The sequence below is a fragment of the Marmota marmota genome, unplaced genomic scaffold (assembly GCF_001458135.2).
Source record: "Marmota marmota marmota unplaced genomic scaffold, marMar, whole genome shotgun sequence".
NCBI lineage: Eukaryota > Metazoa > Chordata > Mammalia > Rodentia > Sciuridae > Marmota > Marmota marmota.
This window is the reverse complement of record NW_026000005.1, coordinates 53,853,940-53,876,786: the sequence shown is the minus strand read 5'-3', so window position 1 is coordinate 53,876,786 and position 22,847 is coordinate 53,853,940. Positions and strand designations below refer to the sequence as shown.

At 58.0% G+C, this 22,847-nt stretch overlaps 1 protein-coding gene across 7 annotated transcripts in view; it reads right to left on the bottom strand.

Moving 5' to 3' along the window:
• Positions 1-17,155, bottom strand: part of D2hgdh (D-2-hydroxyglutarate dehydrogenase) — a 19,696-nt gene extending 2,541 nt beyond the window's left edge. The window contains exons 1-10 of one of the 7 annotated variants that reach the window (XM_015481694.2): positions 17,075-17,155; positions 15,723-16,071; positions 10,746-10,803; positions 10,052-10,191; positions 9,215-9,408; positions 8,147-8,315; positions 6,215-6,292; positions 5,974-6,117; positions 4,943-5,085; positions 2,523-2,688 (exon numbers count right to left, since the gene is read on the bottom strand). In XM_015481694.2, the coding sequence (XP_015337180.1) occupies positions 2,523-2,688; positions 4,943-5,085; positions 5,974-6,117; positions 6,215-6,292; positions 8,147-8,315; positions 9,215-9,408; positions 10,052-10,191; positions 10,746-10,803; positions 15,723-16,062 (1,432 nt within the window). In that variant the 5' untranslated portion in view covers positions 16,063-16,071; positions 17,075-17,155. Of the gene's footprint in view, positions 1-2,522; positions 2,689-4,942; positions 5,086-5,973; positions 6,118-6,214; positions 6,293-8,146; positions 8,316-9,214; positions 9,409-10,051; positions 10,192-10,745; positions 10,804-15,722; positions 16,072-16,676; positions 16,701-16,859; positions 16,879-17,029 lie in introns of those variants that run through there. The other 6 variants (XM_048808955.1, XM_048808956.1, XM_015481695.2 and 3 more) reach the window with 6 other exon arrangements.
• Positions 17,156-22,847: the final 5,692 nt, after the last annotated feature.

The following is a 22,847-nucleotide window of genomic DNA, read 5'->3' as shown; positions in this document are numbered from 1 at the left end:
GAGGGAAGGGGTGGAACCACAGGGGGAGGGAGGGTGGGTGAACCACAGGGAGGGGGGGGTGAACCAGAGGGAGGGACCACGGTGAACACGAGGGAGGGACCGGCGGTAAGACACAGGTAAGGACCAGGAGAGAACCACAGGTAGGGACCAGGCGTGTCCCAGAGGGAGCCTGTCAGCTGGGATGCCCACACACGTCCACCATCCAAGGCCTCCGCCCAGGTCAGGCCATATGCAGCCCCCAGCAGTAAAATGAAGAACTAGATGGAAAACAGGAACCAGAGGGTCCGGAGCTAGAGGAAGAGAAGGAGGGACACAGAAGGCCAAGGAGGGCAAGAGGAGCCCACACCCTGATCCCAGCACACCACATCAGTCCTGCGGACGGCGGCTGGCCACTGGATGGACAACATGTTCAATCAAAGTCTCTGGCAGATTCCAAGCCCAAGGAAAAGGCCTGGGGGCTGCAGTGGCAGATGCTGAGGGGAGTGGGCCGAGGCCGTGGGGACAGAAGGCCCGACTCACAGGCCCAGGCAACAGTGTCAGCCCCCTCCTCAGAGCCTGCTTGCTGATGCAGAGATGAGGGTGGGTACCGCCAGGGGCCAGAGACCCCACCGGTCTCTGACGAAATGGAAATCTGCAGGATCTGAGCAAGCTGACCCACCAGCTGCAGAGGGCACGTCCTTCCAAGTGCTCACTAAACAGTCCCGAAGGCTGTCCCCACCTGCCTCGGGCACGACCCAGCCAGTTCCTGGCTACCAGGCAAGCGAGAGCAAGTCAGGGTTTTTTGGTGCTGGGGATTGAACCCAGGGAGGCTCTCCCACTAAGCCACATCCATGGTCCTTTTAATTTTTTATTCTGAGAAAGGGTCTTGCTGAGCTTCCCAGGCTGGTCTTAAATCTGGGGTTACAAGTGTGAGCTGGGGCACTGGCTTGATAGCCTTTAAAATAGCTAAAAAAACACCTGATGTCTGGAAATACAGAAGCACATTTCTGCATAACGTGGGGCAAAGAAAACCTGAGAATGGAGACAGCAGGCATCTGGCCAGGAGGGTGGCAAGAGTAGCCTCCAAACACCAGCCAGCCCCAGCCCACCCAGCCCCGCCGCAGGGAAGCCGTCAGGCAGCGAGGCCAGGCCAAGTCTGTGCGGCTAGGAGAGGAAGGGACAGAGGACCGTCACCCACGCTGCCCGCATGGGGCAGAGGCGGAAGAAGAGGGAAGGGCGGCCAGCAGGTGGGCTCCTGTCACCACAGCCCAGGAAGCCTGTGTCACTTGTGCCGTGCCACACAGGTCCCAGAGCCAGCCATTTGCTTAAGTGACAGCAGTGTCCTCACTGGGCACTTCTGGGATTACGCTATTCCTGACAAAGAAATTAACAGAAATGCTAAACACAACACAACTGTGGGGGGGCCTACTCAGGAATTCTAAACCCACGGAAGGAACAGGGCAACGCCCCATGAGCAGGCCGTTCTCTTTAAGGGTAGAAAAAGGACCTAACGAAGCTCAAGCGGAAGAGCAAAGAACGCGACAGAGGGTTGGCAGAAAGGAGGGCCACAGGAAGTCGGCGTCCTCGAGGAGGGGCTGGGAGGCCAGGAAGGGACAGCTAGCCTAGCAGAACCCAAAGGCCCAGTGACCAACACCAAGGAATCGAGAGGGTCCTGAGCAGCTGCCTGGTACAGGGAACCGGAATTCCATCAGACGTGGACAAGTTTCTCAGGGAGAAATTCACCAAAACCAATTCCCAAAGAAAGGGAAAGTTCAACAAACGATAAAATTGATCCATCAGCAAAAATGACAGCCCTCAAATAAAAACAAAAACCAGAGCCCCAGGCCACACGTCATCACTAGCAAACGCACCTGAGGCAAGGTCGGGAGTGCCTGGCCTCTGAAGCATCTGCTATCCCCAGTCTAGGTATGTGCCACCTGCCAAATCCCAAACTTGGCCCCTAGGGCTGGGCGACTGGAGGGTTACTTGATGTCTCTGCGCTCCTTTACCATGGAGGAGAACCATGGCACCACCCCTCAGAGCTGTGCAGTGTGCACTGGGCCCTCACCCCTCTCCACAGGCAGCAACGGCACCTCACCTTTGAGACCTCCGGGAAGGCAGGAGCCAGCAGAAGGAGATCCCATTGCCCTGCCTCCCTGGAAACTGGCTTCTAGCACCAGGCACTGAAGGCCGTGGGAGTCCAGAGAATGGGCTATGTCCTGCTCTCAAAGCCCACCAAAGCTGGCACTGAGCAACTCGTCATGCTGCAAGGGTCAGGTGGGCTGGAGGAGCCCTCCGGGACCCCAGCCTGGGCCCTAAGTAGGTCTGTGTCCTCCTCCCTGCATCCAGCAGAGCCCAGAGTCTCAGCAGGCTGGGCCATGCACTGCACCATTACTAGTGCACACAGCCTTCTTTTCCAGAATGGCCAAGAGGAATGACCACTTGGGGCCTCCTCACAGGGCCTCTCCAGCATCATGAAGCCAGGACAGTGCACTCAGCTGCAGAGATGGCCACAGCTATCCGCATGGTTCACAGCCACTCACCCAGGTGGCCATAGCCCACCACACGCCTGGCTTGTGAGCCAAGGCGGGCACGCAGGTCAGTCACCAGGTCGTAGAGTCGCTCCACGGGGAGGGACACGTCATACTTGTACACATAGCCATCCCGGCTCAGCGCCTCCGTTATCCTCTCCCGCAGGGCCCACAGCGCCTAGGGCGAGAGAAGGAGCTGTCAAGACCCGGCTCGGCTGGGCCCCTGTGCCCCTGTGCCCAGCACAGTTAGCAAGTCCCACATTCCTGGGGGTACAGGCATCAGGACCACGACCCAGGACCAGCCACAGGCTCATCCACAGCAGGACTAAGCACCGAGGGGCCCGAGGCTTCGAGATGCTGGGCAGCCCAGGGTCCTTCCAGAAGGGGAGAGCAGCAGGCACAGCTCCCAGGGACAAGCAGCTGGGCAGGGCTGCTGCAGAGGGCCAGGGACGCTGGAATCCAAGTGGGGGCAGGGATGGGGCATGAAGGGGTAGGCAGTGCAATAGAGGGACCCAGCTTCAGGTCCTGGGCTGCTGAAGGGACCTGTGGGTGAGGTAGGGATGGGAGGGGTGGAGCACTGGCGGCTGGAACAGAGAAGCTGAGGTGGAGCAGGCAGGGCACTCCAGGGTGGGCATGGGCCGGGGCTGAGGGAGTGCCCCAGTGTGGGCATGGGCCAGGGACTGGTGGGGGTGCCAGGGGGAGGGCATGGGCTGGGGGGTACCCCGGGGTGGGCATGGGCTGGGGCTGATGGGGGACAACCCGGGGTGGGCATGGGCTGGGGCTGTGGGGTCGCCCATCCACAAATATCCCTTCAATTCCAAAGAGGCTCTTCTACCCACATCCAGAAGCCCAGTCACCTGGTGGCTTTCTTGGTTTTCTCCTGCTATTGGAAATCTGGAGCCACAAGGCCAGCAGGCCCGGAACCACCCCCAGACCCTGACCCCATCTATGCTGGCCTGAGAGACCCACAACTTCAGGGCACATATCAAGTGAAGTTTCAGAAAGATAAGAACTTTCAATGCTGAAAAGCAAACAATTCCACCAAACACCCACCGTGAGTCCAACCTCAGCTCTTGACCAACTCCTCTAGCCCCACCTCTGCAAGTCCAGCCCTCAGGAGGGTCCTCATGGACACTATTGCCCTCAGGCTCCTTCACCAGGACACCCTCTGCTCATCCCAGCAGCTACAACATCTGCTCTCCCTGTCTGCCACCCCTACCCCTCTGCTCTAGGCCCTCCACCCCTGGAACATTCTAGAACATGCAGGAACTAGAACTAGCTGCTCCTGCATCACCAGCCTGGCTCGGGCATCAACCTAGACTGGACCAGGATGAGGAGGGCTGGGGGCAAGCATCCAAGGAAACTGGTGGGCAGGTCATGCAGGCCTGTGGGTGCCTCCAGGATGAGTACAGGCCCATCTGCTGCCCTCCCCAGAGACGCCCTCTGCTGGCTCATGCTACCTCAGGCCAGCAGCCTGCAGCCCCTGATCCTCCTCCCTCAGAGCCTGGAAGGCAGGTGCTGTGGCCAGGCCCCAGTAAGGGGCACGTGAAGTGGAGCTCATGACCAGAGGGAAAGGAGAGCTCTGGCCACAGCATCTGCCAAGCCAACCAGGGGTCACAGGGGCACGCAGAGACTCCTGGCGGGTGCCGATGGACTCGCAGTCCTGGGCCAGCAGGCGGCCAGCCAGCACCCTGCTCAGAACCCCTGCCTCCCTCTTCCCCGAGGGCAGAATCACCACCTGAGGGGAGGAGTCATGGAGGTGAAGCCAGCAAGGGCAGAGGCCATGGAAGAGCCGGCTCACCCCAGGGGGGCTCATGGCTAAAGGCAGCCTGTGGGTGCCCTGCAGAGCTTTAGGGAACACAGTGGCTAGCTGCAGAGAGTCTTAATAAGGAGCTCTTCTCACCTGGCCAAAGCCCCATCCCATAGCAGGAGACCCTTACCCCTCCCCAGAGCCCTGACGCACCTTGTGGCCCCTGCTGGCCACTCACCACAGACAAGGAATCCCCATGGCCAGCGTCCTAGGGATGGCCCCATGGCTCCCACTGGGCCCTCCTCTTTCTCCTCCCTCTGCCCTCCAGGGTGAAGGTTTCTGGCAAGAGCATAACGTCTTCCTCTGGACACTCCTTCCCAGGACCCACGGCTCTTCCTGCCTGTCCATAGGAAAGCAGTCCACCCAGAGCTGCCACTGACCCACTGGCAACTGCACCACCAGCTCCTGGTGCTGGCCACACAGTACTTACTGCTCACCCTGCAGCTGAGGAGTGGGGATTTAAACATTGATGAAGATGACCTAGACACCAAGAACACATTTTCCATTCCAAAGAGGCTCTTCTACCCACATCCAGAAGCCCAGTCAGGTCTCGGCACCACCCCTCATCTGCTGAGAGACTGTTTCCAGGCCCTGTACACAGACGGCAGGAGGGCATCAGCACCTGGGCTTTGCTCTCGTCTGTGGCCACGGTGCCGTCAGTCACCAGGCCTGAGCCCAGCACCTGCTCCAGAAAGCAGCCCAGCTTCTCGGCGTCATGCCCTGTGCTGGAGCCAGAGGTCTCGACCAGGAGGTAGAAGGCACTCTCTGGAAGGAAGCAGGAGACACAGAATGAGCATGGCCCAGGCCATCGCTGTCAGTCAGGGCCACTGCAGGCCAAGGCCCAGCCTCCCAGGTACAGCAGCTCTCTGGACAGGCCAAGGTCCAGAGGTTCAAGGCCATAGCCAGAAGCTCCCCCCTCAGCCGCAGTGCTGCAGCAGGACTCACGCTCTTAGCACAGCCCTCCAACTCCCAACCCCAGCACGCCACGGAAGGCTGCTGCAGTGAACACCCACGAGGGCCTCAACCTTTGGCCACTGCACAGAGGAACGTGCACTCCCTCACAAGGGCCTGCTGTGTGGGCTTTCAGAAGGTTCAGCTAGGTAGGAGTGGTGGCCATGCCTGTCATCCCAGCAGCTTGGGGGGCTGAGGCAGGAGGGCTGCGAGTTCAAAGCCAGCCTCAGCAACTTAGTGACACCCTGTCTCAAAATAAAAAATAAAGGGGCTGGGGATGTGGCTCAATGGTTAAGCACCCCTGGTTCAATCCATGGTACAAAAAAAGAAAAACCAAAAGGTTCCATTTTGCATTATTTATGGAGAAAAATTTCAAGTTTGGAGTTTTGTCAAGGCTCTGTGAATTTTGCTCTGCATTTATTGAAATTAATAAATGAGAATTTACTGAGTAACATCTCTCCCTTAAGACTACATTAATATTTCTTCCAGAATGACATCACAAGTTCATGCTACTACAGAGAGAACACCAGTGTGAAGGACAGTTGGCTCACACAGGACGAACCACAGCCACATTGCACTCTGTCCAGAGCCCCTTCCCTGCTCAGGGACCCTCTGTCCATCCACAGCCTGTGAGCTCTTCAACATATCCCACGGCACAAGAGGAACAGGGGTAGGTGCTACCTAGCTACACAGGGCCAGTACCTTGCACTGGGCTGGCCAGGTGGAGATGCTGCTGGACCAGCTGCATGCACTCGGCATCCATGAACTCGAAGGCAGACAGGATCTCCCCCAGCATCCCCCTGCAGGTGCTGAAGGTCTGCAGAACCTCTGCAAAGCCAGGACAGCCTGCAAGGGTCACAGCGCATCAGAGGCATGCAGTGACAGTATGGAGAGCCACCCCACAGTCTGGCCAGGTCTCCCTTCAAGTAGCAATGCCACGAACTGGCAAGATTTGACTCCAGGAAACACCTGGCAAGCCTGGCCAACATGGACATCTCAAGGTCACTGCCAGTGTCCAGATCTGGAAAGAAAATGCCTTAGAACCACCATGCAGCATTCAGGACAGTGGTGGAATCAGAGGGACTTGTCCTGAAGAGCCACAAGCAATGCCAAACAGGGACATCTGGAAACAGCTGTTTCTTAACATGACCATCCACTCCCAGGAACTCACCCAGGACATGGTTACTGGACATTTGGGACTTTGCCAGTGCTGAGGTGGGGGAACCACCATCAGCTGGCCACCAAGTGTGGAGGCAGAAAGGAAGCAAGTGGACAAGAGGGAGGTAACAGCTTTGACCCTATGGAGGCGAGCATGTGCCCAGGCCTCAGGAATGACCAATGCCACCTGGAAGAAGCAAGGACCAGTCCTCTCAGCAAAGGCTACTCCACCCCTGGCTTCCAGGGACCCCACAAGCAGTCCTTCCTGGGAGCTGCGCACATGAGGATGCAGAGTACCACAAACAAGAACCAGAAGAAACCAGACACTAAAACAGTCCCCACACACTCAGAGAGAGTGTGAACTGTCCAATCATGAAACATGGTTAAAAAAAAAAAAAGTTCTCTGTGCTCAAAGACAGAAACACAGAAGTCGAACACACCTGAGATGTACAGGGAACTATGGAATGCAGCAGCACACGTCTGAAGAAGTGATAAGACTTCTAGAATAAAAACTATGATAATCACATCTGACGCTCAGCAGGGGGCAGAGGCCATCTGCAAAGTCTGACATCACTTTAAAAGCAGCAGAAGGCGGCATCAGTGAACCAGATCACAGCACAGGAGACAAGCAGACACAGATGGCAGGCAGGTCAAGACATGAGGACAGGCTGGGAGGTTCCCTGCTATGCCCACCTCCTCCCCCAAAGGAGAGGACCACACCGGCTGCCCTTCAGGCGATATGGCCACAAATTTCCAAAGCCACAGGCCTGAGAGGTTCAACAACTGCAGAGGTGAAGAGATATGCACAACACAGCAAAGACCTCAGAAGACTAAAGGAAAAGAGAAGGTGGCCCAGGTAGGAGCATCAGAGAGAAGGTCCTCCCTCCCAACACACACGGAGCCAGCAGCTGGTGAGCGACACTGTCAGTAGATGGAGGAAGCAAGGGCCAGGCTGCCGCTGGACACCAGTGAGTCTCAGGAGCAAGGGAGCGCAGGCAGTTCAGATGCACCCAATGCACAGGGCAGCCCTCAGGAAGTGCCAGGACAGATGTGCAGGACGAGACCCAGGTGGAATGCCTAATGCAGCAGCCAGGGAGCAAGACAGTGCCCACGAGGTCATGGAGACCACCAGGGCGGATTCAGAAAAATGTGGCAGAATCAGACACTCTCTGAGGAGAGGCAAATGGGCCTCTGCAGGAGCCCTAAACTCTCAGCAGGCCACCTGGTAGGTGAGCACATCCTCCGTGCTCTCCAGAGGACTGTGACCCAGCAGCAACAAAGCCATGCCAGATAGCTGCCGATCCAGATGGAGGCAGGGACAGGCACGGTGTGACAGGAAGTGGGGCCTGGATTGAGGCCCGGGGCCTCTGGGGAACACTTTTGGTGTGCTGCTGGTGCACAGAATGGGAAGAAGATGGTTTCTTCCCCTCACAGGAGGTTACCAACTTTCCCACGGCTAAGAGAGGAACCTCACCCCACATGCCACTTCAGCCCCAGCACACTGGGGTACAGGAGCCCAGCACCTCCATTCCGTCACCAGAGGCAGAGCAAGGCTTCCAGTGCAGAGCCTGCTCTGTGGACAGGAAGGCCAGGCCCAGACCCTGGCGCTCCTCTGTCCCCATCCTTGCACTAACAACCTGGCCAAGGGATCCAGCCCGAGCAGCATGGGCCGGAACTGCACCCCCCCCCAGCTTGACAAGCAAGGCGAGATGCCTACCAAGAAAAGCCACATTCACAGCCTTGGGTCTGGGCGGGCACAAGATGGACACAGCGGTGATGACCCCCAGGGTGCCCTCCGACCCAATGAACAGCTGCTTCAGGTCATAGCCTGTGTTGTCCTTCCTCAGGGAGGTCAGGCAATCCAGGACAGTGCCATCAGCCAGCACCTAGGGAGGAGAGAGAAGCCAGCCTTCACACACTGACCATCTCCCAACAAGTGACTTGCTGGTCTGCAGCTCCATCCTCCTCCCCCTCTGGCCATTACACAAGGAGAGCCAATCTTATCTCAGGGCACCCAGAAAAGGTAGCCACTCCTGAGCCCAACTGCCCCAGCCTCAGCAGTTAAAGAGCAAAATGGGCCTAGGAGAGACAAGGGTGGACCCACCCAAGCCCTGTGAGGGAAGACTTCTTCCCTACTGGAGCCAGAGCCAGCCTCCCATCACCACACAGCAGAGCTGCTGACTGCCCAGCTGCAGTGGCCGCCTGACACAGGACAGGAGGCACAACTATGGGGACAGGGACCTGGGGACCCAAGGGGCCTGTATGGAGAGCTGCCTGAATCCTGCTGGCTGTGCCAGAAGACACAGTCTCAGGGATGCAGTGCCAGAGCTCAGGAGCTAACACGCAATCAAATACTACACTGCACCAGAACACACAGCCAGGAGCCGCTGTCAACCTGGGAGACCGAGCAGAAGCCACAGGGCACCAGAGGACGGGGCAGGGTCCCTGTGGCTCTGCTGGCTGGCCTTGGCTGACCATTCTTCCCACTCTGACTCCTGGGAGACTGGCCCAGGCAGCGTCCCAGGGCTAGTCAGGTAGACTAGGAGGCGGTAACATGGTGTCATGCAGGAAGCCAGAGTGGGGGCCCCTCAGCTCCACGGTTGTGGCAACCTGCAGGTCCCCAAGGGGCCTGAGCCCAGGGCTGTTAAGATGGGCTCTTTGATATGCAATGTGGCTGCCAGCTTAAAGTGGCCTTGTGCACCAGCACCTCTGCCTAGGCCTGAGAAGAGCCCAGGAGAAGCCAGGACACCTGGGGTGGGGTCCCACACTGCTGGCCCCAGCTCACCACTTCCAGGCCCAGCACAGTCCCATGCAGGGAGCCGTATCGCAGAAACCGCAGGCCGCCCGCGTTGGTAGCCACGTTGCCCCCAATGTGGCAGCTGCCCTTGGCTCCCAAGTCCAGCGGCATGACGAAGTCCCGCTCCTGCACATACCGGCTCAGTCCCTCCAGCACACACCCTGCCTGGCAGGTCAGGATTCCTGCAGAGAGCAAGCAGGGCCACCCTGGGCTCCGGCTCCCAGGCCAGCCAGAATTCCACTACTGGGCTACCCGACAGCTGGCCACTCACAGCCAGGCAGAGCAAGAGGCCTCTGGCCCGCCTCCCCCAGACTCCAAGGCCCCTCTGTGACTGCAGAAATGCTGGAGAACTCCCCCCGCCGTCTCTCTCTCTCTCTCACACACACACACACACACTCAGGGCTGAGAAAACTGTCACATGGCAGCCATCCTCAACTGAGGTGACTCTGCCCCAGGACCAATGACATCTGGACTGGTGGTGGGAGGAAGCCTGCCTCTTGAGACCCTAGTCACAGGTGTGGCCAGCACAGAGATGACCCTGACAAATGCCCCAGAGCAGACCCAAGGTCCTGTCACTCCTAGAACCACACCTCACCACCCTCCAGAAAGGCCATCATGCCCAGAAAGTGCCAGGGTCCAAAAGGACCAGAGTGACAAGCTCACATCATACCAGGCAGCCAAGCTACCCCATGGCAGACCCACCCAGAGGGCCCAGGTGGTAGCCGTGCACCACCGCTGGTCCCTCCCCAGTCGGGGACACGTGTCCACACACAAAGGCCTGCCTGCCTAAGCACCCTCCCCACCCCTGAGGGCCACGTGGCTTACCAGACACACTGTTGAAGCTGGTGACCTGGTTCATGAGGGCAGTGGACAGGATGATTTCATCAAAGACAGGGACGCTGCCCCCCACCAAACCTGTGTTCCCACCCTGGGGGTTCACGGCCAGGTTCCTCTCGTGGCAGTACCTGGGAGAGCACAGGAGGGGCCTGGGGCCAGCATCTCTGCTCCCAGTACCGCCCGCAAGGGACATGCTACATGCAAGTATGCCCCCAAAGCTGATCCTCAAGGCCCTCCCTCCACCTGCTGGCCACCCCCCTCCCAGCATGCTGTAGGCAACCACCCAGGCAGAGGGATCCTAACTGGCCATGTGCCTGCAGGGACAGACAGTCCTAGGCGCCTGGCCAGCCCCACACTTGCAGGTCTGCAGCCACCCTCAGCCCACCACTCCAGCCCTGATCCCATGTGCTGTCTACTCCCCACCCTGGGACCTCAGAGTCACCTATGGCTGCTCCTCCACAACCAGGCCTACTTGGCAAAGCCTGAAGCAAGGGCTCCCAGGGGTAGGAAGCAGAGGAATGGGTGCTCCTACCCCAGGGCAATCTGTCCATGCACATCAAGTCAACCTGAGGGGCAGGAGCATGGGGCCAGTTCAAACTGCAACATGAAAGTCCCCAAGTGACCCTGCCTGACACATGTGACCGCACCCATGCAACCACGGGAACACCAGCCCATCTGTTACCTGAGGATGCGGGACACCTCCTCCGACGTCCGGGGTCGCAGCAGCACCTTGCTACAGCCTATGACAGAGGTGGGTAGCCAGCACAAAGGACAGCAATTCCCAGGCACCCAGCACATCCCAAAGGGCGTTCCCCACAGGCCCTCACTGGTCGTCGTGGCTCAGGCCCCAGTACACAGGTGCAAGAGCAAGCTGTTCAAAGGTCCCGGGGGGACACACAGGGGCAGGGGCCGGGCCAGTGTGCTGTGGCTGTGAGTGCTGGCAGGGGGGCTCCCCATGCCCAGCTGCTCTGTCAGCAGTGAAGGCCATCTGAACCCCACAAGGGGCTTCTCCAGTGCACGGTCCTTGGAGACCTTGGAGACTGCAGCCTGCTGCTCCTGGGACTCTCACCTGCTGACATTAGATGCGCCAAGTGTCCCACCTGCGGTCACTGCGACGGCTGGCAGTCCATGCCCTTCTAACCACTCACCCTACTCTTTCACCTGGCCCTGCTCCCTCCCAGGACTCGCTGGTCCCGCTGCCTGCTCTCACAGGGCAGCTCCTGGGTTCTTCTCCCATGGCTTGGGCTTCATTCTTGCTGCCTGTGACTCTCTGTGGCCCAGAGACAGTGGTGGGAGCCCTTCTAAGCTCCAGAGTGGCATTCCTGAGCACTGCCACCCAGCATGGTGGGCTTTCACCTATCCTTGCACCTCTCTGGGGTCTCTAAGGTGGCAGAGGCCCTGGGAGAAGCCGTGGCCAAGCTATGGAAACAGGCCCCTGCTTACTTCTGGACTCTGAAGGCACGCGTTGGCTTGTCAAGCACACCTGCTGCTGGGTGGGCTGCCACCCTGCACCGGGCTCTGTGCCACCAGAGCTCCTGCCGGTGCACTCAGAACACTCTGCCCGGCACAGCCTGGGCTGGGTGGGCAAGAAAACCCCAAAGAATCTGCATCAGGGTCCAGGCGGACACAAGTGCCCACCGAGAGAATGCCCCTTGCAGGCAGAGGAGAGTGTCCATCGCTAACAGGTAGACAATGCAACAAGGGACACAGGACCATCCACTAAAAGAACAGAAGCCAGGAGGCAGGAATCAGGGCCCAGGAGGAAAACACCCAAAGCCGTAGAGTCCAGTGGGAAGGGGGGAATCCGCCCCAACACTTCCCGGCAGGACGCCCACCACAAGGGGCCCACTCCTCCTCTCCCCTGGCCACATTCTCACCACTCCAGCCCCCAGGTGCTTCGCCATCCTCTGGAGTTTGTGAAGACCAAGAAGCACCTCCCAAACTTTCATCAGCCTGGCCAGGGCCCCATCCTCTAGAAGCCGCCACAGAGGCTGGCCTGAATTCTGGCCTCCACTTCCAGAGCTGAACACTAGAGCCTCCACCATCTTTCCAGCAGCCCCCAAGGATGGGGCTCCTCATGCACTTCCTTTCTCCCAGGCCTCCCACGGCCTATCCCACCACTCACCCAGCTGGCGCCCCACCACTGTCCCAGCCCTGGCACCCCAGCTCTCCTCCTGGTAATCTCCTTGGGCCTAGTGTCCACACAGTGAACACTGACCCGCTGCCTATTTTTGTAAACACAGTTGGTAGACGCACGCACACCATGTCCGTCTTTATCCATGGCTGTCTCCACGCTGCAGCAGCAGTGCTGGGCATCTGCAGAGGCCACAGGCCTGCAGGCCTGAAACGCTGACTATCGAGTTGTGGTTGGGTTGTTCTTTCTTGCGGGGGAGGGGAGGAGGGTATGTTGTGGTGCTGGGTGTTGGACCCATTGCACTAGACCTCCAGTCCTTTACTTTTATCTCCAGATCGGGTCTCTATGTTGCCAGGATGGGCTGCAAGTGCTCCAGCCTCAGCTTCTGTGTTGCTGGGACCTCAGCATGGCCACCACACCCAGCTCCACCATGCAGCTCTGTAGAGGCTTTTACTGGCCAGCCACACAAACCCTCCCAACACCAAGGGCTCCAGCACCCACGTCAGCGGCTCAGGGCTTACGGTGCACACCTCAGGAACTTCCAGGCCAAGCGCGGTGTACCCCAAACACCATGCTGACTTTCCAGGTTGGTCCTCACACTCCTCGCCAACCTGGCCAGAGCCAGGACCCTGGTTCCAAACCCACGCCTGACTGCACCTCCCTCTCCCACACAGACTGTTAGTGACAAATGCCTGAGGAAAACAGAGGAGGAAAGGTTCATTTTGCTCAGGTTCCAGAGTTCTCAGCCCATGATCAGCCAGCTCACTACTCTGGGCAGGTGAGGCAGAGCCTCACAGCAGAAGGACATGGCAGAGGAAAGCCCTCCAGGGCACACACCAGTGACCCACTCCCTGCAACTAGACCCACCACCTAGGGCTTCAATCCCCTCCCAATAATGGCATCAAACACAAATCCACTGATGGACTGATCCAGCCCGACGTCAGCACCCTCAGGTCCAGTCACATCCTGAAGGCCGCACCTCTGTCACTGATGCACTGAGGACCATCCTTCAACACACCTGGGACATTCCAGAGCCAAACCACGACAGATCTGGGTCCCCCGTCCCCACTGCATCACCAACTCACTTCACTGAGTGTGCCTGGCCCAGCACACCCGACTCTCCACCACCCGCCTCTGCACCCACCGCCCACCTCCCCTCTGCCCCTGCCCCACCCCTGTGTCCTGCCCCTCCTGGTCATTCCCATGGACTCCTAACCTGCTGGAAGTCTCTCATCTTAAAACTAAAGAGGAAAAGAAGACTGCTCTTCCCTGCTCCCACCTGCTCCCACCCCCCTCCCCTGGACAGCCACTCCACGTGACTCCAAGTGCATACCCTCCAGCCCAGATGCCATGCCCACACTGGCTCCCGCCGCACATCTCTCTGTCACGCCACCAGTGACGCCACGGCTCTGGTCTCACCTGTGGCCGCCGCACCACACACCACCTCCCTGCACAGCACACTCCCCCAGCTCTCCTCCTGCCCTTGGCCTGGCCTGCTCCCTCTCCTGCTCTCCGCTGACTGTGGGCACCCAGCTGTGGGACCCTGGCTCCCAGCTGGGCCCCTGCCCTGGACTCCAGACTGTCCCTCAGCCCAGTGGGTCCTCTGGCCAAATCCACCGCAACATGTCCAAAACCAAGCTCTTGGTTCCCCCAGCAGACCTGCTCCCTGTGAACCCTCCTCTCAGTAAATGGGGATTCCCACTGTCCGGCCACACCATGATCCTCCTCCTCTGTGGTCAGACCTTCAGCAAGCCTAGGGACCACATCCTCCAAGCACTATGCAACCTACCATGCCTTCTGCCTCCACCAGCCAGGTCCCTAGCCCCCATACTCTTCTTCTGAAGCCCCAGATTCCCCCAGAGCCTGTCCCACTAGCTCCTCTCCACTCATGGTCTCTCAGCGGCTTCCCACCAGCTCAGAGGAGAAGACAGGGCTTCATGGCCCTCCAGACTTGCTGGCCAGCCCAATCCCTCTCCAACTGCCCTGGTTCCAAGGAGCACAGAGGCTTTATGCTGCCTGCTCCCACTCCCAGGTGTCCTTCCAGACGTGCTCGAATGGAGGCACCCCACTTCATCCACACTCTTGAAAGCCCTGGGAACAGCCCCTCGCCCATCAGGACAGCAGCTACCGGCCCCGGGTGTCGGCAGGGTACAGAGCCCAAGACTGGAGCAGCTGGTGTGGGGTTTGCAACGTCCACCATGCAGCACCCCTGAGGTGGCACGCACCCTTGTGCAGAGGACACTTAGGCTGCCTAGGGCTCCCAGCAGGGGTACAACATGGCTGAGCCTCCAGGTACCTGCCTCCTCAGTGGGCAGGGTATGGCAGGGGAACCCTGAGTGCCCACTGAGGGCACTCCTGCATGGGAAAGTGGCCCATGACTTCAGTGTGTGCTGCCACCCCTTAGGGCACAGCCCCTGGACCACCTGAGCCTCCAAGACCTTGGCACCATACTTCAGCATGATGTGGTCTGGAACCTCACTCGGGTCCTCACAGTTTGGGAAGATCTGCCCCGTAACAGCACAAGCTTGCAGGAGCAGGGCTAGCCTGAGAACCTGGGCTTCCAGGTTAAACGTGTCATTTTGTTTTCAACTGTTGTCCATTGCTTTTCTGCTACCTCTGTTCACTATTGCAGCAATAATCTCATGTTGGTTTTTTAAATCATGTCAACAGGCCAGGTGTGGTGGCCATAACTGTAATCCCAGTGCCTTAGGAGGCTGAAGCAGGAGGACTGCAAATTCAAGGCCAGCCTGGGCAACTTAGCAAGACCGACTCTCAAAATGAAAATCTAAAAAGGACTCAGGATAGCTCAGTGGTAAAGTGTCCCTGGATTTAATCCCCAGTACCAAAATAAATAAGTAAATAGCAAACCCGTGTGAGCATGCAAGCTGTGCATTATCTCTGAACCACTTCAAAAGAGAATATGAACCACTGTGATCAAGAGGGTCGGGACCTCGTGCACTAGGGACAGGTGTGGGAGGAGGAAGCAGGCAGTGGCCAGGCCAGCAGCCCTGCCTCTGACTCTGCTGGGCTACATGGACCCCAAGAGACATGTCCACGTCCCCAGGAGCCTACATGAGTATCCTTCTATGGAGAGGCTCTTGAAAGAAGCACTAAGAACCGAGATGGGGTCAACCTCTGTCAGGTGGGCCCTGCACCCAGCACAGGGTCTCACTCAGATGCAGGAAACACAGACGCAGAGGGGCCATGGGAAGCTGAAACAGGCTGCTGCAGAGAGCTAGGAGCTGGAGAGGCAGGAAGGCCCCAGAGACTCAGCACCCCTTCTGCCCAGGCTTCTGGTCTGGGGCACTGAGACCTCTGTGTGCTCTTGGATCACAGCAGTCCCCAGAGGAGCAGACAGGTGCTTGTCAGACCAGCCAGGGCCCGTGCCAGCTCTCGACCTGCAGATGTCACACACCCACCAGAGGACTTCAGCGGCACCACAGCTCGGCTCTTCTCCAGAGGCAGGAAAGGCATGTGACAGTGACCCACGCTTCCTGGCTGCAGGGCCCCAGGGTCCTGACTCACCTCGGGCTGTCCTCAGCCAGTCCACATTAGACACCTCCAGTTCTTCTGGGTCTGTGACAACTCTGCCGGGGACAAGGCGCTCAAAAGCTGCCAGGTCCTCCTCAGACACCACAGAGAATGGCAGCCGCTGCACAGGGTAGCGCTCCTGGGTCAGCATCACCTCAGGGGTGCAGGAGGACACTTTGGAGAACATGCTGCAAGCCAGGGGGCCAGATGCTCCCCCAGGGCACCCTGGCCCCCTCTTCGGCCGCACCAAGGCTCTAAGAGTACACGTTGTCCTCCACCACCCTGGAGAGGCCCAGAGGCCCACAGACCATCTTGGCACACGACACAGCACCATGGCTTCTGCCTGAAAAACAAGGGATTGGGGGCTGGGGTGGCAGAGCACTTGCCTAGCATGAGCACTGGGTTGGATCTCCAGCACCATGTTAAAAAAAAAAAAAAAAAACTATTTAAATAAACAAAAGTATTGTGTCCATCCACAACTAAAAATATAAAACATAAAATAAATTTAAAAAATTAAAACAAAGGACTGGACCTGCAATTTGGGAACACTGGCGCAGTGGAGAGTCCCTTCCAGCCACAGTAGCATGAGGAAGCCCTACAGCCCACAGCACATCCTCTCTGGAGAACTCAGGTGAGTCAGGGGGCAGAACAAGCCTGGAGGGGATGCAGGGAACATGGCGCTGGGAGGAAGCTGCCCTGGGCCCCAGCGTGGCCACCCTGCAAAATTCACTGGTGGGAATCCACGGCAGGGACACCTGCAGCAGGCACACCTGCAGCAGGCACCTTCTCTTGGTGTTATACTTTCACCTCCATTTTTCTGGAACCAGGGATCGAACTCCAGGCACTCGACCACTGGGCCACCTCCCCAGCCCTATTCTGTATGGTAGAGACAGGGTCTCACTGAGTTGCTTGGCGCCTCACCTTTGCTGAAACTGGCTTTGAACTCACCATCCTCCTGACTCAGCCTCAGGAGCCGCGGGGGTTACAGGCGTGCACCACTGACCCTGGCCCCTTGACCTCCTCCCAGGCCCTTTCCCCTCAGAGCCAAGCCAGAATCTAGGTACCAGGGGAAAGGGTAGATGCCACTGCACTGTGCCCGAAATCAGCCACAGGCGCTTTCCCCCGTTTTACCTGTTTCGCTACAAGTTTAAGATGCTTTCATCGTTACCAAAAAAGAAGTGCCGTGGCACCCACCCGCAATCCCGGCTGCTAGGACCCCTCCCCAGGACGCCTCGGAACCCAAGAACACCCCAGGATCGCCCCAACCGTGACCCCGCCCACCAGAGACAGCCGCCCCACACCTTCGCGCGGGAAAGCCCCTCAGCGCTACCCGCCAGGGCTCGCACCTGCGGCCGCTCAGAGCCCAGCGACCCGGAAGAGCCGCGCACAGGCCCCGCCCCCGGACTCCCAGCGACCTCAGCCGGCTGTGCACATGCGCACTGGCTCCCGGTGGCCACGCCCAGGCCCCGCCTTGGGAAGGGAGGAGGCTAGCGCCACCTAGCTGGCTGCGCTGCCAGGACTCCGCCTTCAGCCTGACCCTTCCCCGCGGTCCCCACAGCCCAGACCGCAGGTAAATGCTCACTTATTGATCCTTCAGAGTGGGCCCCAGCGAGACTCAGGACCTCCGCCTCATAGGAGCCCCTTCTCCCCTGGAGGTATCCATCCCCCCAGGACTGTCTGGAGAGCAGGGCTTTCTTTGCCTGATCAGGGTGTCTCCATGGTGTCNCTGCATTAAACTAGGTTCTGGGTGGTTTTGACTTTTTACAGAAGGATTCACTTTGCTTGGAAGGCAGTAGGGTCTGCTTCTGAAACACAACCCTAATTGGATCTGGGTTAGGCCTGACTGGGAGGTGGGCTTGGCCCCTGGATCAGGGAGGTCCTGCCCCTCTCCTGTGGGAGTCCTTGGGTGGTTCCAGGTGTCCCCTGAGTCCCAACTGGATGCCAGGCAGTCATCAGAGCTGTTCCTGGGGCCGTGGGTTCTGTGCGACCTCCTTTCGTGGCTTCTGGTGACAGGAGACCCCCTTCATACACAGGGCCTTCGAGGACTGGGGGAGGCCTTCACTGCCCTCAACCACTGCGGGCCAGTGGGTCCTCTGTGCTGCCTGGGGGCGGCAGGCGGGGCTGGAAGAGGCAGGGCCCAGCCTCTGAGCACACCTGAGCCGGGGCTCTAGAGGGGCCCGAGGTTCTTCTGTTGCCCTGGTGTCCTCCACGACCAGGCTGAGAAATGGCTCCTGGAAGACCTGGCGGGTGACACGGCCTGGGTAAGACCTTCTGCTGACTAACGTCTGTGCTGACCTGTCAGGCCAGCCCTGTCCACATTCCAGCATGTTCTTGGACCAAGTGGACTTTTAGATTATAAGGTGTTTAGTGAAGATCTGGGAAGAAGAGATTCTGTCATTCCAAGACCTCAGGGCCTCGCCCAAGGTGGCCAGGTCAGAGCTGGAGGCCCGGCAGGCCCGGAGCAGCAGGGAGCACTGGGGCAGGAGGGAGGTGGGTCAGGACCCAGGAGGGACGGGACCAGGCCCTGGGGTGGCTGGGCATCAAGCCAGAGTCTCAGGCCACCTGAAGAGAAGTTCACAGGCTGATGTAGAGCAAGGCCAGGCTGAGGAGTCAGCTCTTCCCTCAGGGCTGACCACTTCCGCCGGATGCTCTGACCACTCGAGATCAGTGAACGGTCCTCTCTGGATGCCACCCCTCAGGGAAGAGCTGACTCCACGGGAATTGGGTCTGTTCTGTGTGGTCACCTGGAGCAGGCTGACGACACCCGATGACCAGAGAATGCTTGTCACACGGCAGACAGGAGAGCACGTGCTGGTGACCTCGCAGTGCCTGACACCGTCACTCCTGTCCAGTCTGCTCACATCCTATTGGCCAAAAAGAGTCACGTGGTCAATCTTGCATCAGGGGGACAGAGAAGTAGCCCTAACCACAGGGGAAGAGGGAGATGGGTACATGCTGGCCAAACGGCCATCCAAAATCCAACTGAGCCCTGTCCCACGGGAAGGGCCTAATCTGGGTGGCTCCTGGGAAAGTGTCTGCGCCTGCAGGTGGCATGGCCCACACTTGTTGCTCTGGATCAGAAAAGGTGACTGGAAGACACGGCTGAGACAAGACGAGGGCCGTGATGAGGCGGTGGACAGCCCGACCTCCAGGAGGGTGTAGCACAGCTGGTGCAGGTGCTCTCAGGTGTAAGGGACAGTGGACAGGTCCACGGGATGCTGACGTGTGGCAGGACAGGGGTGGTGGGGCTGGTCACAGCACAGGCGTCAGTGTGACGAGACAGCAGTCCTCATGTTTCACCTGTGCTCCGTGCCCCCTTGGGGTGTGGACAGTTCTTACATTGTGCCTAAACCTTAGTCCTCCATCTTGTTAGGTGGTGGTTTGCCATGAGCTGTTTCATTTTGCATTGGCGGATGACTCCGTACTGTGCTTTTTCAAGTGAACAACACCTTCTCCCTGGCACCACGATTAGGCACAAACTGAGAATAAATTAGTTGTTCTAGTAAAAGTGACCACCTGTGTCCTGACAGAATCAAGCAGCGACACATCTGCTCAGGCGTGAAAAACCAGTCTCTTGGGCTATTGAACACACCAGATCACCAAACGAATCAAGCCCTCCCTCGAGGTCCATAAAAGGGGAACACCTCAGGGGTGGACATGGAGGCACCTTCACCCCGTCGCCTGGTCACCTGGTCACCAAGGTTTGCCCAGGAAAATTGCCACAGCAACAAACTTCTGAAGCTCATCCTCCGGTTTTAGAGGAGTCCCCTGACCCCCACCCAAGTCCCACTCCGAGCCTTGAAGTGACACTCTAAGCTGACACGGCCTGACATTGTAGGCTGTCGGGAACCCCTGCCTCGACCGCCCTCATCTGACCACCTGCAGTGGCCCTGCGACTCTGCAGTCCTCTCTCTGCCTGTGCCCTGGACTCAGCAACCTGTGACCCCACAGCTGTCTTAACTGTTTCTCGGTCTTTCTGTGACCTATCTGTATATCCTTGTGAAGTGTGATGTGTGACTTGAGTGTGTGGATGTGGAATTAAGACCAGAATGGAAGAAGGTGTGATTGCCCAGCTGTGACCACAAATGAGCCAAAATAAATAAATCCTGACTCTGGGGAAAGACACAGACGTGTTTGGTCAATGGCACAGCTCATTCAAGATAGTCTCCATCTCTCTAGGGGTATCAGTCCCCAGGGGTTTCCATCTTTCTAGAGGTTTCTGTCCCCTTAAGGGTCTCCACCTCTCTAGAAGCCTGTCTCCCCAGGGGTCACTGGCACCCTGGACACCAGGAAGTGACAGCAGCAGGAACACTTCCTTGAAGGAGGGCCCACACCTGGGATTCCATGCAGGGAGCTTAGAGGGTGGCCCTCTCCTGAGCACCTGCCCAGCCCTAAGGCCAGCTGAGCCTTGCCTACTCTCCGGGCACCATGGCAGCATCAGCAGGTTCTGCTGAGACAATCCCTGCTGGGGTCCAGGCAGCCCTCCCCCATGCCCCACTGGGGCCTGGCCAGGTTGTCGCTGGTTGCTGCTCCCTCGATCATTGCTGCCTCCAGGTTCCCTTCTGCCCTTTGAGCCCACCGCACCCTAAACTGAATCCTTAAAACAACTGTCCCCTTTCTTGACAGTGTGCTGAGAAGGGCTCATCTCCCACCCTGTCTCCCACGGGTCTCCAGTGTTGTCTGTCCAACTCATCCGGTTCCACTTGTCCTCAGTGAAGAAGACCAGAGGATGTTCCACGGGACGTTTAGACCTCGGCATGCCGAGGAGCCCACGCAGGGCCGTGCAGGGGTCACAGAGGTGTGTGGCTGCTTCTCCACCTTTGGAAGCCAGTGGGTCCATAATCTCACAGACTGTAGCGAGCCAACAGTGGCCTGCTGCAGGCCAGGAGGACATGGATGAAGCCACACCCTACTGGACCTGCAGCTGCAGCTGGGGCCATGTCCTGTGTCTCAGTGACCACATTCCTTAAGAGCTGCCCACCTGCGCAGGTAGGTCAGATAGGGATGTGGGAAGCATCTCAGCCCAGCACCATTCATGCAACACAAGCATTTTATTGTGGGGAATTTTGGTCACAGTGATGAAAAACTGACCAACCCAAGAAAGAACTGGGTCTTCCTTTTCCCAGGGTTCAGCACCTGGCAGGCGGTTGGAGGTGACCTGGGGCATGCCCAGAGGACAGAGCAGCACTGGTGGCAATTGCTGCTGGCCCTTGCACAAGAATTTCACCTCCTCTTCAGCAGGAAGCCCATCTAACCAGGTTGCTCTGCTAACACTGTCTGGGGGAATAGTCCTACGCAGCTCCTTACGTCTCCCCCGCCCCCCAAATTCTTAGATGAAAACCCTAAGCCCAATATTAAAAACGGGGCCTTCAAAGAGGTAATTAGGTCAATGAAGTTCTATGGCTGGCACCCTGACTAGATAGGGCCATGTGCCCATGAAAGACACCAGTGCTCCTGCCCTCCATCTGAGCACACAGTGACAAGGTGGCTGTCTGCAGCCCAAGGGAAGAGCCCACAGACCTCAACCTTGCTGGCACCTTGATCTCGGACTTCCAACCTTTAGAACTGGGAGATTAATTCTGTTAAGCCTCCCGTCTGAGGTATGTTGTGGTGACAGCTCCCCAAGGGCTCCTGACACCTATGCTGTCCTGGAGAGCAAGCCTCCTGCTCCAGGAAGTCACAGCCTCCCTCGCACACCATCCACCCGCACACCACCCACCCGTGCCGGCCCATTTATGCACCTCTCCCCTGGGAGGTGGGGACCCACTTCAACGGCTTCAACACAGCAGGCCCGGATTGACACCAACCTTCCCAAGCACCCAACCCAGGTGAGGCCCAGGTCCCAGCCAGGCCACAGACCATGAAGTTCCCGACAACTCTCCTCCAGCACTCTGCACAGCCCTTCAGAGTTAGTGACTCTGCCCGGTGCAAATCAGGAACGTAACAACTGTTTCTCAAAAGGATCCACCTGTAAGCATTTGTTCCAAAAAATACTTTATTAAACAATATATCCATAATCTATAACATGATCCAAAAATACAGATATGCATCTTTACATTATTTAATAAAAAGATTTACAATAGCATCTTTCCTTTACAAAGGGGACATAGATAATAATTCCTTGAAAATAAAAAGTGACATTCATGTTAAAGCTGGATGAAGCATGGTGGAGCAACCAAAGAACAGCCAGGGAAAGGCTTTGCACACCTAGAAGGACACTTTCCTACTACTCCCCTGCTTTGAAATTCCTCTCAGCGCAGTTGGCGGAGGCCCATGGTTGCTCTCTGAGCATCTGGGAAAACCTTAAGTCTTCAGTGCCCAGAACGAACATCCCTCATGCTATTTCAAACTACAGCCACAACCCCCAGCACGACGAGGGTAACCTGGGCCATGCTCTGCCTGGGAAGCCGTGCCCTGGTTGGTGTTATTGCTCAAAGTGGTCCCTGCCTGGGTTCAGAGACAGGCCAGGCTCCTCGCTGCTCCAGCAGGCCTGCCTGATACAGCCTCCCAAGTCCCTGCCTGCAGTCCCAACCTGCCCAGGGGAAGGGACTGGGGGCAACCAGCTGCTCGGGGTGTCATCTGGCCCAGGTCCTTGTCTAAGCCACTCCAGACCAGCACACCTGCAGGTGTAGGGTGCTTACCAGCCTCTCCCTGCACACCCAGCAGGCCGTCTTTCTGGGATCCCCGATGGACACAGCTCAGAGGCAGCAAGACCCGTTCCTCCCGTGCACTCGCCCACAGGGACTCACACCACAGAGGACACACACCCTCATGGGGGGGACACTGCCAGTAACCCAGGGCTGGCAGATGCCCTCAGTGCACCAGGTGGGCCGACTCTGCGGCCACCTGCAGGGCTCCAGGTGAAGGCAGCCAGGCCTCTGGAGCAGTGTCTGGGGCCAAGTTCCTTTCCAGCCAACCACCCCAGATTCCCCCACCCAGACAGGAGCACCAGCGGGACAATAGCCCACAAGGGCCCAGACAACACCCCCAAAGAATTCTGCATGCACTTCCTGTTGTTTCTCCCAAAGCTATATGCATATTATTTTTGGTGATATTATTTTAGCTGGCAAAAGTAAACATAAAAAAAACAAAAACTTAAAAAAAAAAAAAAAAAAAAAC